This window comes from Periophthalmus magnuspinnatus, chromosome 17 (assembly GCF_009829125.3).
Source record: "Periophthalmus magnuspinnatus isolate fPerMag1 chromosome 17, fPerMag1.2.pri, whole genome shotgun sequence".
Taxonomy (NCBI): domain Eukaryota; kingdom Metazoa; phylum Chordata; class Actinopteri; order Gobiiformes; family Gobiidae; genus Periophthalmus; species Periophthalmus magnuspinnatus.
The window spans coordinates 2,114,563-2,132,857 of NC_047142.1; the positions used below are offsets into that span (position 1 = coordinate 2,114,563).

At 38.5% G+C, this 18,295-nt stretch overlaps 1 protein-coding gene across 3 annotated transcripts in view; it reads right to left on the reverse strand.

The window, feature by feature from the left end:
- The window catches only part of LOC117385624 (phosphatase and actin regulator 1-like), a 97,856-nt gene that overhangs the window by 39,701 nt on the left and 39,860 nt on the right, over positions 1-18,295 (reverse strand). For all 3 annotated transcript variants that reach the window (XM_055228547.1, XM_055228549.1, XM_055228548.1), the window contains exon 3: positions 200-280. In XM_055228547.1, coding sequence (XP_055084522.1) covers positions 200-280 — 81 coding nt within the window. The remainder of the gene's footprint in view (positions 1-199; positions 281-18,295) is intronic.

Sequence of the window (18,295 nt, forward strand, 5' to 3'; positions counted from 1 at the left end):
TAAAAAAAAAAAAGCAAGAAATTTGAAACTTTATTTACAAAATCCACCATCCACCCATTTTTTTCCCCACTTATCGATGGGGCAGCAGTCCAAGCACAGACTCCCACACTCCCCTCACCCCAGACACTTCCTCCAGCTGCTCCAGTTTAAAAAATAAAAAAATCTCAAAAGTTTTATCAGAACGTACCAAAAATCTCACCTTTCTCAAATATCTCCTTCAGCACTCCTCTTTTGATCAGCTCGTCTCGGCTCTGCCTCATCGACATCTTCCTCTCCAAAGCTGAAAACACAAACATAACACAAATATTTAGATAAGTTTGGTGCAGACAACAGAACTTTAACTCCAGGCTTTTTCCAAAAATGTTAACAAATCTACAGTAATGAAAGCGGCGCCCCCTGAGGCAGAATGTGGGATGTGCGCTGTGCAGGAGAGATGCACGGAAAGATCTGAAGTCTCCTGTAAATACTTAAAACAGCTGAGTTATCTTCTGCATTTTTATGAAGAAACTCACATTTTAAATATTCACTTGCATGTTTGGAATAGCGTAAAAGTGAACAGTGAGGTTTTGAACTGCTAAACGAACACGCAGACGCTTATCGGGACATTTTATTTTAATTATTTATCTATAAGTTGTTGTTTTTTTTAATATATACACCATGAAAACTGATCTGAAAGACATTAATACACAACAATCCAACGTCCAGAGAGATTTGTGGTAGTTCAAAGTCCAAAGCGTTTGTCCGTTTGCGTTTATTTGACACTTAAGTCCGATCGTTTCCAGTGGCGTCTTCCATTTATCCACGAAAAAACTGAGAATTTCCATCGATATCATGTCCAAGTTTGATCATAGTTCAAGTTTGGTTCATGTTCTGATGATGTAAAGTTGATGTTGTTTAAATCTGGACTCCAAACTCACTTATAATGACGCGTTACGGGTGCTCTTTGCGGGTGCTCTTGAGGAGGTCGCGATGGACGAGCGCAACTGAGATGTTTGTCACTGCACGACTGAACACTTTGCTCCACTGAGAACTTTAATGTACAGTTTTATTTGCAGCTAAACAGCCAAAAAAAAAAATGAAATAAAGTCACTCACAAACATAAGATTCAGTGCAATTCGTTTCAGTCCAGGATGTGAGTCACTGCTGTGGTTCTGTTTAAAACGTAGATGTTTACTCTTTGTATTTTTTCTGTTTGTCACTGTCCCTGTTGAAATAAAGATGAATTGAATTGAATAGTCAAGGGGTCAGACGTCAGTGACTTAAACCGGGAAACAGACGGAGGATCATCACCAAATTAACCATAAAATTCCGTCCAGTCGTCACTAAAAACGACTGAATCTGCTCATTTTGTACCAGTGGAGGAGGAATATGTCCGAGTAAACACATCCTGAGACAGACTTTTTATTTTAAAGTGTTTAGATATGAGCACATTCCCATAAACACTTTGCTGATGTACCCACACTGTACTTACTATAAATATTTGGAGAAATATATACATTATGCAAAATATTGTACTGCATTTCATTAAACCGGGGGTGTCCAAACTAAATTCCGAGGGCCAAATGCGGTACTTTTAACAGCAAATTAAACTATTTCTACCACTATAACCTCAAACATCAAATTGCAGTGTGATACAAACCTAAAATGAATGTGTTTAAAGCCTTTTTAACACACAGCGGCTCTGTCAAAGCCATTTTTAAAGTACCGCACTGCACTGATCACTGGTGTGTGGCCCTCCGCTTCGAATATGTTTTGAGACGTGGCCCTCGATAAAAAAGAGTTTGGGCACCTCTGCATTAAACCTTTTACAAACGGAGATTTTAGACGATCAGGTTAAGATTTTGTCCCGTCGCCGTGAACCAATTTCACCAACATGTTCTTACATTTCCAAATAAAACTTTAGATTTAAAACGTTTACGCTCTTTGTTATTAATGAAAAGCATCTCCAAATAGTACAGTTCTGGTGTAAACATAAGAGATTTAGGCTTCTGGTGCAAATAATCACTTATTTTATTTCTCATTTCATTTTTTTTTTAAGTTTACTGGGTTTTGTACATCCTAAGACAAAGTTTACAGCAGAAAAAATGCTCAAAAATAGAGCAGTGTTTGCATTTTCAATTTCTGATTTCAGTTCTAATTTGATTCATCTTGCAGTCTGATTGCTGATGTTGTCATGGTAACAACACTTACATTGCAATTAAAAACATCCTGTGATATTTCAGTTCCCAGTAACATGACGAAAAAAGGACCTGTATATGCAAAACCCACTCTTGTAGCTTTAAATCGTGTTCTAACGCTGTTCCCTCCTCAAAAATCTCACCTGGAGTTGTGTTTTTTTCACTCACACATGTTTGAGTCACACTTTTATTATTCGTCTGTAACATCTCCAAAGCTCAAAATGCAACGTTCCACCTTGTGATGTCATCAAGTGGTAGTTTAAGTGAACAGCTACGTTTTACATTTAGTTCAGTAAAGATTGTGCAATTCCAGGAGCTGAAATGATCCAAATGATTCTAGAAATGAAGGTGTGTGGAGTTTAAAAACACAGTGGAGCACTTCCTGTATCGCCACATGATGACATCACAAGGTGGAACAGAGTGTTTTCAGTTTGAGAGAAGAGCTCAGCCTAAAATCTGCGGGTTTGTTTGTGCATTAAACAAGTGAATTCTAATGTTGCTTCTTCATCATAAACACCCGGAGTTGCGTATTGTCTCATTCACAAAAACAAGCTTTCCTAAATCTTTGCGCCCATACGACATTCCACCTCGTGATGTCATCATGTGGCGATACAGGAAGTGCTCCACTGTCTTTTTAAACTCCACACACCTTCATTTCTAGAATCATTTGGATCATTTCATCCCTGGAATCACCACTCTACTACTGAACAAAAGGTAAAAAAAAGGTAGATATTAACTTGAAAACTCCCACTTGATGACATCACAAGGTGGAACGTCGCATTTTGAGCTTTGGAGATGTGACAGACTAATAATAAAGTGTTACTCAAACATGTGTGAATGAAAAAACACAACTCCAGGTCTGTTTTCGACGCGCTAACAACATTATAACACGATTTAAAGCTTCACAAGAGTCAGTTTTGTGTGATATAGAACATTTAATACAAATTTCTTTCATTTTGTTTGGACGCAAAATCAAAAATGACTCGGATCTTAACTTGTTTTAGCGCTTCGGAGTAAAATCATGCAAGAAATGGCCTTTAAACAGCAGAATAATCTTAAAATAATGAAATAAAAGACACTAAATCTACCGCGGAGCCTCTATCCCGTGTAAAACTCTTGACTCGCAGCCTACAGTACGAATGAGAACGAATTATGCAAACAGCGACTCGCCCCGTAGCCCCAGCGCGCTTCTATTTTTAACCTCCAAAAACGTATTAGGCACTTAACAACTCAACACAAAAGCGCTCCGCAACCACGCCGGCGAACTCAAAACGCCGCTCTGCATGAGAACTAATTAAGAACTAGAACAACTCCGGCACAGTGAGGTCCCTCCAGGCGTCTGTACCTCGTGACGACAAAAAAAAAAAAAAGATCACAGGTCGGACGCAAAACAACCACGAGTCCTCCCTCCGCGGAATCAATCACGTCCACGTATAATGGACCGATTGTTTTATCGTCGCTCGTAGTGACAGCGTCGTTCATCACCGTGAATCGGAAATGAGCGCAGGGATGAGTAAAATGTCAAACGAGACGCCGCCGCGGGGCTTAACTGTTGGTTCTACTCCGGGAAAAAAAACAAACAAACGTAGAATTATCATCAAACGGCGCGCTTTGGGTTAGCTTAAACGCAATATCGGCGTGAACTTCAAAAAGTTTTCTAGTGTGAGCTTGTCTGATACTAGCTCAGGGCGAGGAATTAGCCACGCGGAAGAGTTTTTATGAGAGGACACGACTGGCATTCGGAAAAGGAAGTAAAAAGAGGTGGAAAAGAGGGAAGAAATGGTGTTATTCATGAAAGGCAGGGCCGGTTCTAGCTAAACTGAATGTGTCTCTGGGGCCCCCTCCTGTCTCAGCTGCTGTTGATTCACATTTGACACATTCTGACTCTGCTCTCATCACTTTGACCAGTTGTTTTTGTGTTTATCTGAACAACATCAGACTGAAAACATCCAGAACGTCACAACTACAACAGACACAAGAACAGAACATAAATATATAAAGAGGGGGACCGAGGTGTTGGAAATTCTAGATATTTTTTCTTCATTTTTGGTGGATTTTAATGTGTTCCAGTTGCGACAGTGTTTCTTACTTTTACATTATGTCGGGTCCTTGCTCCGGTGTAAACACAGAGCTGCCCTCACCTCTGCCCGACTCAAAAACAAACACAACAGCAGCAGATATTTTACTACTATAGAAATAAAACAAATGTAATTGTTTTAGATGGATATTTAGAGGGATATTTAGGCTGCTTGTGTCCAAAATATTTTCAATATAAATGCACCTTATGGGCTCCTGGGGGCCCCCTGGTGACCTCGGGGCCCTAAGCAGCTGCTCAGTCTGCTTAAAGTCTGAACCGGCCCTGGTGAAAGCAGAGAATGCATGTTTGTTTTTTTCATTTTGGATGTTTTTTGCGTGCAATGTAAAACAAGCATTTATCTGTAGGAACGGGATTCAAAACGGCAACCTCCGGATCAGTGGACAAACGCTCTACCAACTGAGTCACTGTCGCCCCGCAGCTCCACAAACCTGACTCTTACTTGACCTTCTCCTTCTCGTTTCCGTGGAGATGTTGTTCATTTGGCTGTAATATTCTTTGTTTCCACGGAATCTCGCAGAAAGTCGCAGTGTTTCTTTAAAAATGAGGTCATACTTGTACATGATGTTTGTGTTTTTTTATGTAATTTATGCAAGAATTTATTTGATTTTTTTCACGTTTTTGGGAGGCGGCCTGTGCCAAAGTCTGGTTTCGTTTGGCGCACGTCGCTCTATAAGTGCTGATGTTATTCTTAGACGCTTTGAGCACGGAAATTATTCATAAACGTCTGTCACTTTAGGAGATGAAAGGGAATACAACATCGCAAAGGGGTACGGCAATGTCATTTTTGTAGATCTAGAACTTTTCTTCTTAAAAGTATTTTTCTCACAAAATAATGGCAACATTTATTTAACAGCAGGCGGAAAAAATGTTTTGGCAAATACTGATTATTTTGGTAAATTGTAAAAAAAAAAATTAAAAAATCACATGTTTGTATAGCACTTTACATCAAGAAACCACCTACACACACACACATTCACACACCAGTGCACACACACACACTGGGGCGAGGTGGGGTAAGTGTCTTGCCCGAGGACACAACAATAGCATTTATCTGTGGGAGCTGGAATCGCATCATGAACCTGTGGTGACGTTTGTATCAAGAGCGGGATTCAAAATGGAAATTGTGGACAATATACAAAAGTAATACACTGTTTATTTTTTCTGACAAAAGTGCAAAATGTGTTTTTTTTCCCCACACGTCTGTGGCCGTGTGTCGCACTGGGGGAAGATGGCAGCCGTCTGTTAGGGTCAGGGCTGTTTGTGGCCCCTCTCGTCTCTGGGAAGGTTATAAAACGCTCACTTTGTCATGTTTCATCTCACTGTGCTAGTAGTGCAAAAACCCCGGTGCAATCTCACCCTGTCAGACTGTACAAGACTGCATCAGACTCGACAAGACTGTACAAGACTGCATCAGACTCGACAAGACTGTACAAGACTGCATCAGACTCGACAAGACTGTACAAGACTGCGTCAGACTCGACAAGACTGTACAAGACTGCATCAGACTCGACAAGACTGCACCAGACTCGACAAAACTGTACAAGACTGCACCAGACTCGACAAAACTGTACAAGACTGCACCAGACTCGACAAGACTGTACAAGACTGCGTCAGACTCGACAAGACTGCACCAGACTCGACAAGACTGCACCAGACTCGACAAGACTGCATCAGACTCGACAAGACTGTACAAGACTGCGTCAGACTCGACAAGACTGTACAAGACTGCGTCAGACTCGACAAGACTGCACCAGACTCGACAAGACTGCACCACACTCGACAAGACTGCGTCAGACTCGACAAGACTGCACCAGACTCGACAAGACTGCACCACACTCGACAAGACTGCATCAGACTCGACAAGACTGCATCAGACTCGACAAGTACCATTTTAAAAGTAATCTTGTAGTAGTCCTGCAGTTTATATAGTAATTCCTCCAAAAGTATGTTTTTTTTATTTTTTATTTATTTTTTATTGCAATCTAAATCTTACAACAACATCCACAAGATTTACATTTTTCATTCATAACATCTGTACAAAATTACCACAAAATGAACTACTTTCGGATCATTTTTAAAAACAAACAAAGCCGTTTTTGCAGCTGAAGTAAGTCTATTTTTTACAAGTTGCTCGGTGGTGATATGCCAATGAATATATTACATTTGAAGGATTATGGGACCGTCCCCTCCCCATTTCAGAAGTAATTACTCGAGGCTTATGACATAACCTCCAGCGCGTGAACGTCCAGGATTGTGTAACGCCATTAAATCAAAAACACCTGACCACAATGTGCTCATTTATGTGTTTTTTCAGTAAAAGGAGGATCCAATTTCAATACGAGTTTTAGTTTTAATTAATAGAAATGTAACAACAAAGACTGTGATATAAATGGACATGCTAACGGCTCCATTATTTGTTTTTTATTTGCTTTTTCTTTATTTGTTTTTTCTTTATTTGTCAGGGATCATGTACAAATTCATTAATCTTACAAAAAAAAAGATGATTTGTACCAGATTTAGCTGCTGTGACTTTCCAAAATGCACATTTCATTACAATTATATTATATGATCAGCTCATCATTGACATTTGCAGAAAAATACAACAAATGTCTCCAAGTCCAATACATGATATTTCCTTCAGTCCAAACACATAAAAAAATCATTCTGTGCAGGTTTTTACAGTGAAACAGAACAGAACAAACGAACCAGACTGAACCAGACTGAACCAGACTGAGCCAGACTGAGCCAGACTGAGCCAGACTGAGCCGGACTGAGCCAGACTGAACCAGACTGAACCAGACTGAGCCAGACTGAAACAAACTGGACCAGACTGAACCAAACTGAACCAGACTGAACCAAACTGGACCAAACTGAACCAGACTGAACCAGACTGAAACAAACTGGACCAGACTGAACCAAACTGGACCAAACTGAACCAGACTGAACCAGACTGAGCCAGACTGAGCCAGACTGAGCCAGACTGAGCCAGACTGGACCAGACTGACACATTTGATTCTCTAAAATGTACTTTTTCAAATTTCTAGTAAAATTATTTAAATCTACAGACAGTTTCAGACTCTCTGGAACTGATTCCACCGTCTAAAGATTTGAAATGAAAGGTCGACTGAGCAAAGACCGAGGATCTGGCTCCAATTGACTTTCTATTGAGAAACTGTGTCCTCTCTCTGTACCTGCTGCTGTCAGACTCGTCATTTTGGTCTTAAATGTTCATATTAATCCGCTCTACATGATCCTGGGGTTAATTTTTTTGAGTTATTTTGAGATTATTTTAATTTGTTTTTTTTGGGGGGGGGGGGTTTGTCACTTTGAGGATTTTTTGTTTTTGTTTTTTTTTGTTATTTTGTTATTTTTTTGTATATTTTCTTTTTTTTTGTTATTCGGCCCGAGCCCATACAGAGCGTAGGGCCTATTGCTTCCGCAACGATGAGTCGCCCATGCACTCATCGTTGCATCGTTGCAGACTGTGACTTCTGTCATTCGCCATGACATCCGGGGTCGGCCATTGACCTCCCATTGACTTCCATTCATTTTAGCAGTAATAAAGATGGCCCATGCCTGCGGCATGAGTCCTTCACCCATTGACTCAATGTTGACGCTGACATGCTAGCAACAACAAATATGTATGTCCCATGCCTACGGCATGGGTTGCTAGGATACAGGAGTCTGTGCAAGGTGCGACGCGGCCACAATTCATCTCATCATCTCAATCCTAATGTTTGTCCAAATCCTTGAACCACTAAAACAGCGATGTCCAGCGACGATAAACACAGTCCAATGTCATTTTTCAGGAGAATCTAAAAATATATTTGTTTTTAGATGATCCAGATGGAAACAAGTACTGTATTTTCCGGACTATAAGTGTCACTTTTTTCATAGTTTGTCCGGGGGTGCGACTTATACTCAGATGCGACTTATATGTGAAATTATTCAAATATATATTTTCACATCTAGACTTGTACCAGTTTCTACTCCTCCTGAACCACTGAACATTTAAAATTTAAACATTACGGTGATTTAAAAGACAAAAGAGAAACACTGAACAAAAACGCCCCTAAAAGAAAACGGTAAAATGTTCAGAAGTGACACCGAGGACGAAGAATTTAATGGATTTATTGATTTGGAGTGAGATCCAGAGTAAACTTGTTGTTGTTTTTTCTTCTTTATTTATCTGATTAACTGTTAATATCTTACGTTAACAAACCAGACACGTGTTCAGTTCTGTCTGTGCTTCATGGAGCTGAATAAATATAAATGTGTTACGTTAGCGTGATGTACTGATATTCAGCCTGTTGGTCCATTTTATTATTATTATTAGAACTTGACTTTAAAGAGAAAATGTCTGTTCTTGGTCTTGGATTTTGCAAAATAAATTTCCCCAAAAATGCGACTTTTATATGTTTTTTTCTTCAATATTATGCATTTTTTAGCTTGTGCGACTTATAATCCAGAAAATACAGTATTTCCAAAGTCCATAGCTAAAAATTTTATAAAATAATTCTTAACGAGCGACAGAAATGTGACCGTGACCATTTAAGTTTGCAGAAAGACAACGAGCCATATGTCCTGAAGGTTACACGCCTCCTGCTGCTGCGAGCGTTTATGTTCTTGTCCTATTTACCAGGAAGTATTTGAAACGTCTTTGGAACATGACCTCCTTAAATCACCTTCAGAAACAACGTCCGACACTGAAAATCTGAACCAGGAGGAGCCATTTGAGACACTCGGCGAAGAGCGTTATCAAGTTAGCATCAACACGAGCCGCGTGGACTGATGCGCGAAACTAGCGAAGAGCAAATTATTTTCTTTTTGAGCGAGAGAAAGTATGTATCGGTCTGCAAAGTGACCCAAATACTCCGAGCACAACCCAGCAGCACCAGCCCCAGGCGCTGCAGCTCAAAGTGGGGCTTTCAACCAAGACCATTTCCCAGATGTGCCTCAGTGAGTCTGCGTTGAAACTTTAATGGTCTGTTCTGTTAATCGGAAAAGTCCAAAGCGGCCAAACCTGTACACAAACCGTGGACTAGAGCGTTTAAAGAAGTGGACTAAGCGAGAGTGACGTCAACCACAGCGGTCGGCTCCAGTCAAACAAAACCCCAGGATCGTGTAGAGGGTTTATACGAACATTTAAGACCAAAATGACGAGTCTGACAGCAGCAGGGACAGAGAGAGGAGACTGCAAAAAAAAAATAATAATAAAAAAATAAAAATAAAAATAAACAAATCTAAATAACAAAAAATAAACTAAATAAAAAAAAACAACTCAAAATAACAAAAAAAAGAAAAGAAACAAAAAAAAAAACCAACAACTTCAATATATATATATATATATATATATATATATATATATATATATATATATATATAAACCTCAAAGTGACAAAAAAAAAAAAAAACAACAAAAAAAAACACAATTAAAAATAATCTCAAAATAACAAAAAAAAATTAACCCCAGGATCATGTAGAGGGTTAATACGAACATTTAAGACCAAAATGACGAGTCTAACAGCAGCAGAGACAGAGAGAGAGGAGACAGTTTCTCAAAATATCAAAAAACAAAAACAAAAAAAACTCAAAATAAAATAAAAACAAATCTCAAAATAACAAAAAAAAGAAAATAAACTTAAAAAAACCCAACCTCAAAATAAAAAAATAAAAAATAAAAAAACCTCAAAGTGACAAAAAATAAATAAATAAAAATTTAAAATAATCTCAAAATAACTCCAAAAAATTAACCCCAGGATCATGTAGACCCTGCAGCAGAATTATCCACAAAAAAACGATTCTAAATGGGCAAAATTGTAAAAATAATGAGTTGCAATTAATAAATAACAGCATGAAACACTTAAGTCGTTAGTTTGTGTCCATAATGAGTCATGGAAGTTCATAATTCAATCCTCTACAGTGAAAATCTCACAGCAGAACAGAAAAATAACCAAAATGTTCCCACTACTGCAAAGAAGAGTCCTCATGATAAACACTTAGCCACAAAATCTATTGTTCCATCTGTAATGTGCTGAACGACGGGTGGATGTAGTAATTATCTGAAAAATCTGACACTCAATAGATAGAATATTTCATTTTGAATTCTTAATTACTACGGCAACTTCGGCAACAGTCCTAATTTTTCATTTCTTTAGTCTTTTCCACGGCTGTTTAGAATCCAGAGCAAACAAAGGCTGATGAGCTCCGCCGATATTTTTGTGTCAATTTTGAACATTTTCCTTCAACTTATGTATTTTAAATTTACCACAAACTCAGCCCATTTTAACCACTGACCAATAACAGAACTGCGGTCTCATTTGCACTGAAGTATTAAAATAAACCTTAACGTGATTTCTTTAGGCAGCAGCTCAGACAAAACTAAATATCAGCCTGTGCTACAGATTTAAAGCCGTTAGCTGATACGTTAACAGTTCTTATTTGTCCATTTTGCTTATTTTTCAGTATCAATACTTGTTCAAATGAGTATTGTATTTTCTGGACTATACGTCGCTCTGGAGTATAAGTCGCACCAGCCAAAAAAATGCAAAATAATGATGAAAAACACATGTATAAGTTGCGCTAAACTGTAAGTCGCATTTTTTGGAAAGTTTATTTTACAAAATCCAAGACCTGCCCTCATGTTTGTGACTTGTTGTGGGTGAACAGTTTGTAAAATAAATAAAATATAATATACGAGGCCGACTTCAGCTTCACATAAAAGTGAATAAAAAACAAAAACGTTCAGTAAAACACCAAGATGTTCTGTTTGAGCTTGTGTTAAATACCAGGGAGGAGCAATAATGTATTTTTCACTTATATGTGTCAAAATTACATTATATTAAATCATTATTATTTAAAACTTGTTCTATCTCCTGAACATAAACACTACAAACTTTAAATTAGTCCCATTTAACACAAAAAAAAGTCGCTCTGGAGTATAAGTCGCACCAGTGAAAAATGCAGAATAATGAAGAAAAAACATATATAACTCACATTTTTGGTGAAATTTATTTTACAAAATCCAAGACCAAGAACAGACATTTTATCTTTAAAGTGAAGTTATAATAATAATAATAAAATGTGGAACAACAGGCTGAATATCAGTACATTACGCTGACGTAACACATTTATATTTATTCAGCTCCATGAAGCACAGACAGAACTGAACACGTGTCTGGTTTGTTAACGTAAGATATTAACAGTTAATCAGATAAATAAAGCAGAAAAAACAAGCAACAAGTTTACTCTGGATCTCACTCTGTTTGGATAATTTCACGTATAAGTCGCACCCCCGGACACACTATGAAAAAAGTGACACTTTTCCAGAAAATATGGTATTTTCAATGCTAATTTAAGTATCGACTTGTATAGACAGTGGCAGCTGGAACAACTGGTAACTGAAAATAGTTTTTTTTATAATCCGGAAACCCAATTTCTCAAGTTTTGTGGTATAAATGTCATATATTTGCATTTTAAAATATGGACGCACGAGAGAAATCCAGACTGTAGCTGTATCGCAGTCCAGCGTTCACACAACAGCCATATTTTCATACAGAACAATGGTTTATGTTGTGAATAATTATCCCTGCGACAGACCAGCTCTTGCATAATCATCTTTAGATTTAAAAGTGCCATAATCATCTTTAGATTTAAAAGTGCCGCACGTTAGAACATTAACCCAACAATGTTATTCACTCACTTTAGATGAACTGCATTTGATAATTTAAAGATATTATAGCAAAATGTGGATTATTCTTGGATTAAATAAACTCTAAACCAGGAATACAGTTGAAATATTAAGTGAAAAACATGATTCAAAATAAACCAGGTCTAAAATTGGACGAATCTGGGACATAAAAACCCCAAACGAACCCATGAGACGCTGCAGCACTGGGTCTCGTACGGCAGAAGTTGTGCGTCCATTTGGCTGCATCTTTCCAAACATTAAACAGTTAATAAAAATAAATAGGTCGCTCTGCTCTGGGCTTTGAACTGAATATTAAGTGGGTCTCTGCGATGACCTGTTACAAAAGCAATCAGCGAACTAAAAACACGCAACACGTCGAAGAGATGAGAGCGAAAAAGAGGAGAATCTGCCCAATTTGGCTCAACAATTTGGGAAAAAATAGCTAAAAATATCGACAAATAACTAATAAAACAACAAAGTAAAGTGTAGATTTTAGACGTTCACTGCAAACCCTTCAAAATAAGAGCACGCTGGTGTATTAAAAGCTAAAATATACCATTCAAAACAGGAGTAAACGTCAGCGCTAGCACGTTTTATCCATATTTATGTGTCTGTTCATATTAAGAGCACACTTTTTATTATGTAAATAGAGGCGCTGTTCCACAAAGCCTGAACATGACGGGCGTCTCGTTAGAAAAGCGTGTTTTTATATTTTTTCCTTTTACTTTGCCTCTCCCTGTTTGAACAAGACGCCCACACTCCTGTTTTCTGCTGCATTTTGGACAATATTTATTTGAAATCCAGGAACAAAAGAGATAAAAGACGATTCTTAAATATAAAGTTGGACTGGACAGGCTGCAGTTTGTGTTTGTGGAGGGTTTTCACAATAAGGCTCCATCTGCAGTGGGTAAATGCAGAGGGTTTTATTTTGACAGGGACACAGGAAGGACTTACACTGTAATATCAACGAACTGAACGTGGAGAAACAACGCAGGAACTTATCAGGGTTTTTCAGGATCATTTAAGGATAAACAGACGAGTTGCCACAGTTAGTACTCACAGATTCAGAAGAGGAGTGTGTGTGTCTCTCTGTCTCACTCCATCTCTGTCTGTGTGTGTGTCTCTCTCTTTCTCTCTGTGTCTCTTTCTTTCTTTATCTCCCTCTGTGTCTGTCTTTCTCTCTCCGACTCTTTCTATCCCTCTCTCTCTTTATCTCTCTGTGTCTCTCTCTATCTCTTTCTATCTCTGTCTCTATCTAGTTCCATCTGTCTCTATCTCTCTATTTTTCTATCTGAGTGTCTCTCTCTTTCTATCTCTCTATCTCCTTCTATCTCTGTGTCTCTCTATCGCTCTATTTTTCTATCTCTGTCTATCTCTTTCTATCTCTCTCTCTCGTTCTATGTGTCTCTCTTTCTATCTCTCCATTTTTCTATCTCTGTGTGTCTCTATCTCTTTCCCTCTCTCTCGTTCTATCTCTGTCTCTCTTTCTATCTCTATATTTTTCTATCTCTGTGTCTCTCTCTCTATCTCGTATCTCCGTCTCTCCATCTCTATATTTTTCTATCTCTCTGCCTCTCTATCTCTTTGTCTCTCTCTCTCTCATCCCTCATTTCACATCGTCTCAGTTTTACCTCCAACTGCATGATTGTGTTTGGTTTTGTTTTGAGGCGTGATGGAGGGATTGATACACTGATGGGACTAAATTAAAATTTAGACTTGCGATTATTTTGACCAAAATAATATTAACAATATTATCACAATAATTAAACCAAGGTTTACAGTTATTTAAAAGGTCTGTAAAACATCAATTACCAGACAATTTGCAGGTGTCTGAGCATCACCTTTATTTTTTTTCCACTGCAATTGTGAACAAACAAATGAACAATGAACGAATAATAAATGTGTCAATTATAAAACGACTATAAAAAAACACATGAACCAACCTGAGAAAAACCCAGAAAAAGGACATGATAAAGGACATAAAGTAAATGATAAAGGACATGATAAAGGACATGGTAAAGGACATAAAGTAAATGATAAAGGACATGATAAAGGACATAAAGTAAATGATAAAGGACATGATAAAGGACAAAGTAAATGATAATGGACATGGTAAAGGACATAAAGTAAATGATAAAGGACATGATAAAGGACATAAAGTAAATGATAAAGGACATGATAAAGGACAAAGTAAATGATAAAGGACATGATAAAGGACAAAGTAAATGATAATGGACATGGTAAAGGACAAAGTAAATGATAAAGGACATGGTAAAGGACATAAAGTAAATGATAAAAGACATAAAGTAAATGATAAAAGACAAAGTAAATGATAAAGGACATGGTAATGGACAAAGTAAATGATAAAGGACATGGTAAAGGACATAAAGTAAATGATAAAGGACATGATAAAGGACATGATAAAGGACAAAGTAAATGATAAAGGACATGGTAAAGGACAAAGTAAATGATAATGGACATGATAAAGGACAAAGTAAATGATAAAGGACATGATAAAGGATACGCTGGGATTGCAAATGCTGTTCAGCTAGTGCTAACCTAGCGATATCAAAGTCGACACAAACACGCACCATTATTCAAACAAATCCAAACTAACACAAACTACATTCAATAGTTTATTTCTCATGGTTTGTTACTTACGATGGATATTTCAGGCTCTAGTTTGTCAAACGATGCAGGATGTTTGTGTCGTAAATGTGCGCGTAAGTCGCTCGTGTTTGTCGCTCGTGTTTGTCCCCAGACCTGCGACTTTTTTACGTCAGACTCTGCAGATCGGTGGCTCATCTTGTTGCTCTTGTTTTTCAAATCCATAATAATTCCACACATCAGACTTCACCTTCTGGAGTGGAGGATATAAATGTGTGGCGTCATCCGGATCTAGATCTACTGCCCGCGAGCCCTGAGCCATAAGCACAGACGCTAACAAGTTTCATCGCTGTAACAGAGGGCCCCCTTGTGGACAAACACCAGAACTATCATCTAAACAGTGTTTGGTGCCGTAAAGACGAGTATAATCATGTGCGATGATCACGATTATTGCAGACTCTCTCAGAAGCTCAGACTTTAGAAGAAGACGACGACGACGACACCTTTTCGTGTTACTATCCAACTGACTAAAAACTGTTCTGAAGGACATCGATAAAACACGGGGTAAACTTCTGGTTCATTACTTTTCCGTATCACCAAACCTTAATTCAAATCTCAACCCTGATGAGCCATTCACTCTTATTCTGTCCTTAAAAAACACCCTCCGAGCACAAAATCACGCCGCTACTTCCCGTCATGTGAATTCGTCGCAGTGATTTTGATTGTTGACGCTGCTCCACTTTCTGCGTTCGCTTATACGGGCTATTCAGAAGTTGGGATCACAGTGGGAGCCCGAATGAATGTGACAGGCCCAAAACCCAGTGGCACGCCGGGATATGAAGAACCTGCCGTTCCACAGTCAGATCGGACAATGTCTCCAGCCCTCCTGCGAGATGCGCCCGTATAAAGTCATAATCCAGCATCAAAAGAAGAGGAGAGATAATCAGTATTTGGAGAGAGGGGAATTATGCAAACACAAAATAAGTACGTAACAAAAGAGTGAAAGAGCCGTTCCAATCCGAATCCCCGGCATAATGCCCCTTTTAGAGCAGTGCTTTTTATTACACACTGCACACGGACACGCTGGAACGGGCGGCTTTCCCACGCAGTTTGGGGGGGTTGTGTACATTTGGTAATAATTTGGTAAGAAGCGTTCACACTCTGCTTTGTACGGGCTTCAGTCAGAGTTAGACTAACGCTTAAATTTAACTTAAACCGTCTAAAATACTTCCTGGATTATGCAAACTTGACTCTTATGAGGTTTAAGTCGTGTTCTAATGCTGTTACTTCATCAAAAACAGACCTGGAGTTGCGTTTTGTTTCATTCACAAATGTTTGAGTAACACTTTTATTAGTCTGTAACATCTCCAAAGCTCAAAACACTCTGTTCCACCTTGTGATGTCATGAAGTGGTAGTTTTCAAGTTAACGGCTACACTTTTTGCTTTTTGTTTTGTAAAAAATGGGCAATTCCAGGGGTGAAATGATCAAAAATGATTCTAGAAATGAAGGTGTATGGAGTTTAAAAACACAGTGGAGCACTTCCTGTATTATTGGATGACATCACAAGGTGGAACAGAGCGTTTTCAAGAGCGTGTTCAAGAACTCAGCCTAAATCTGCAGGTTTGTGTGTTAAACGTGTGGGAATGAAACAAAACACAACTCGAGGTGCGTTTGTGATGAGGAAACGACATTAGAACAGATCAGAAAACAGTGTAAAATGGGCCCTTTAAACAGTATAAAATGGGCCCTTTAAACTGTGTAAAATGGGCCCTTTAAACTGTGTAAAATGGGCCCTTTAAACTGTGTAAAATGGGCCCTTTAAACTGTGTAAAATGGGCCCTTTAAACTGTGTAAAATGGGCCCTTTAAACTGTGTAAAATGGGCCCTTTAAACTGTGTAAAATGGGCCCTTTAAACTGTGTAAAATGGGCCCTTTAAACTTTGTAAAATGGGCCCTTTAAACTGTAAAACGGGCCCTTTAAACAGTGTAAAACGGGCCCTTTAAACAGTGTAAAATGGGCCCTTTAAACAGTGTAAAATGGGCCCTTTAAACAGTGTAAAATGGGCCCTTTAAACAGTGTAAAATGGGCCCTTTAAACAGTGTAAAATGGGCCCTTTAAACAGTGTAAAATGGGCCCTTTAAACAGTATAATATGGGCCCTTTAAACAGTATAATATGGGCCCTTTAAACTGTGTAAAATGGGCTCTTTAAACTGTGTAAAATGGGCCCTTTAAACAGTGTAAAATGGGCCCTTTAAACTGTGTAAAATGGGCCCTTTAAACTGTGTAAAATGGGCCCTTTAAACAGAGTAAAATGGGCCCTTTAAACAGTGTAAAATGGGCCCTTTAAACTATGTAAAACGGGCCCTTTAAACTGTGTAAAACGGGCCCTTTAAACAGTGTAAAATGGGCCCTTTAAACTGTGTAAAATGGGCCGTTTAAACTCTGTAAAATGGGCCCTTTAAACTGTGTAAAACGGGCCCTTTAAACAGTGTAAAATGGGCCCTTTAAACAGTGTAAAATGGGCCCTTTAAACTATGTAAAATGGGCCCTTTAAACTGTGTAAAATGGGCCCTTTAAACTGTGTAAAATGGGCCCTTTAAACTGTGTAAAATGGGCCCTTTAAACTGTGTAAAATGGGCCCTTTAAACTTTGTAAAATGGGCCCTTTAAACTGTAAAACGGGCCCTTTAAACTGTGTAAAACGGGCCCTTTAAACAGTGTAAAATGGGCCCTTTAAACTGTGTAAAATGGGCCCTTTAAACTGTAAAATGGGCCCTTTAAACAGTGTAAAATGGGCCCTTTAAACTATGTAAAATGGGCCCTTTAAACTGTGTAAAATGGGCCCTTTAAACTGTGTAAAATGGGCCCTTTAAACTGTGTAAAATGGGCCCTTTAAACTTTGTAAAATGGGCCCTTTAAACTGTAAAACGGGCCCTTTAAACTGTGTAAAACGGGCCCTTTAAACAGTGTAAAATGGGCCCTTTAAACTGTGTAAAATGGGCCCTTTAAACTGTGTAAAATGGGCCCTTTAAACAGTGTAAAATGGGCCCTTTAAACTATGTAAAATGGGCCCTTTAAACAGTGTAAAATGGGCCCTTTAAACTGTGTAAAATGGGTCCTTTAAACTGTGTAAAATGGGCCCTTTAAACTGTGTAAAATGGGCCCTTTAAACTGTGTAAAATGGGCCCTTTAAACAGTATAATATGGGCCCTTTAAACTCTGTAATATGTGCACTTTAAAGGCCTTGCACCTGATTTTTCCCATTGAACAAACATGACCTGTCCAGTACAGATATAAAGTATAAACAGCAGCACACTTGAGGTCAAAATAAATCCACCGTGCACTGTCTCCATCTAATTATAAACCATTTTATTGTCCGAGAATCAGGAAAAGTGCATTAGCATCAGGTCCATCGACAGAAGTTTCAGGACCTGGGGCAAGAAGCCTCACACGGGCCCCTGTATTATATAAATTAAGTCGACGAAGGTTCAAATCTGGGCTCCTAAAACCGTGGGACATGGGACAACAGCCCAATTTATTCCACTCCAGCCCACTCCACTGATTAGCATGCTAGTTAATGTCCTTTCCTCAGGTCTCTTGCACAATAAAGGGTTTTTACTGTCCTATAAAAGGTCACAGTTTTAGTCATAACTCTATCGTTTTGCTTTTCGCTTTCATCGGCAAAAACAAAATCAAAACCATTTCCGCAAAGTCTGTTGT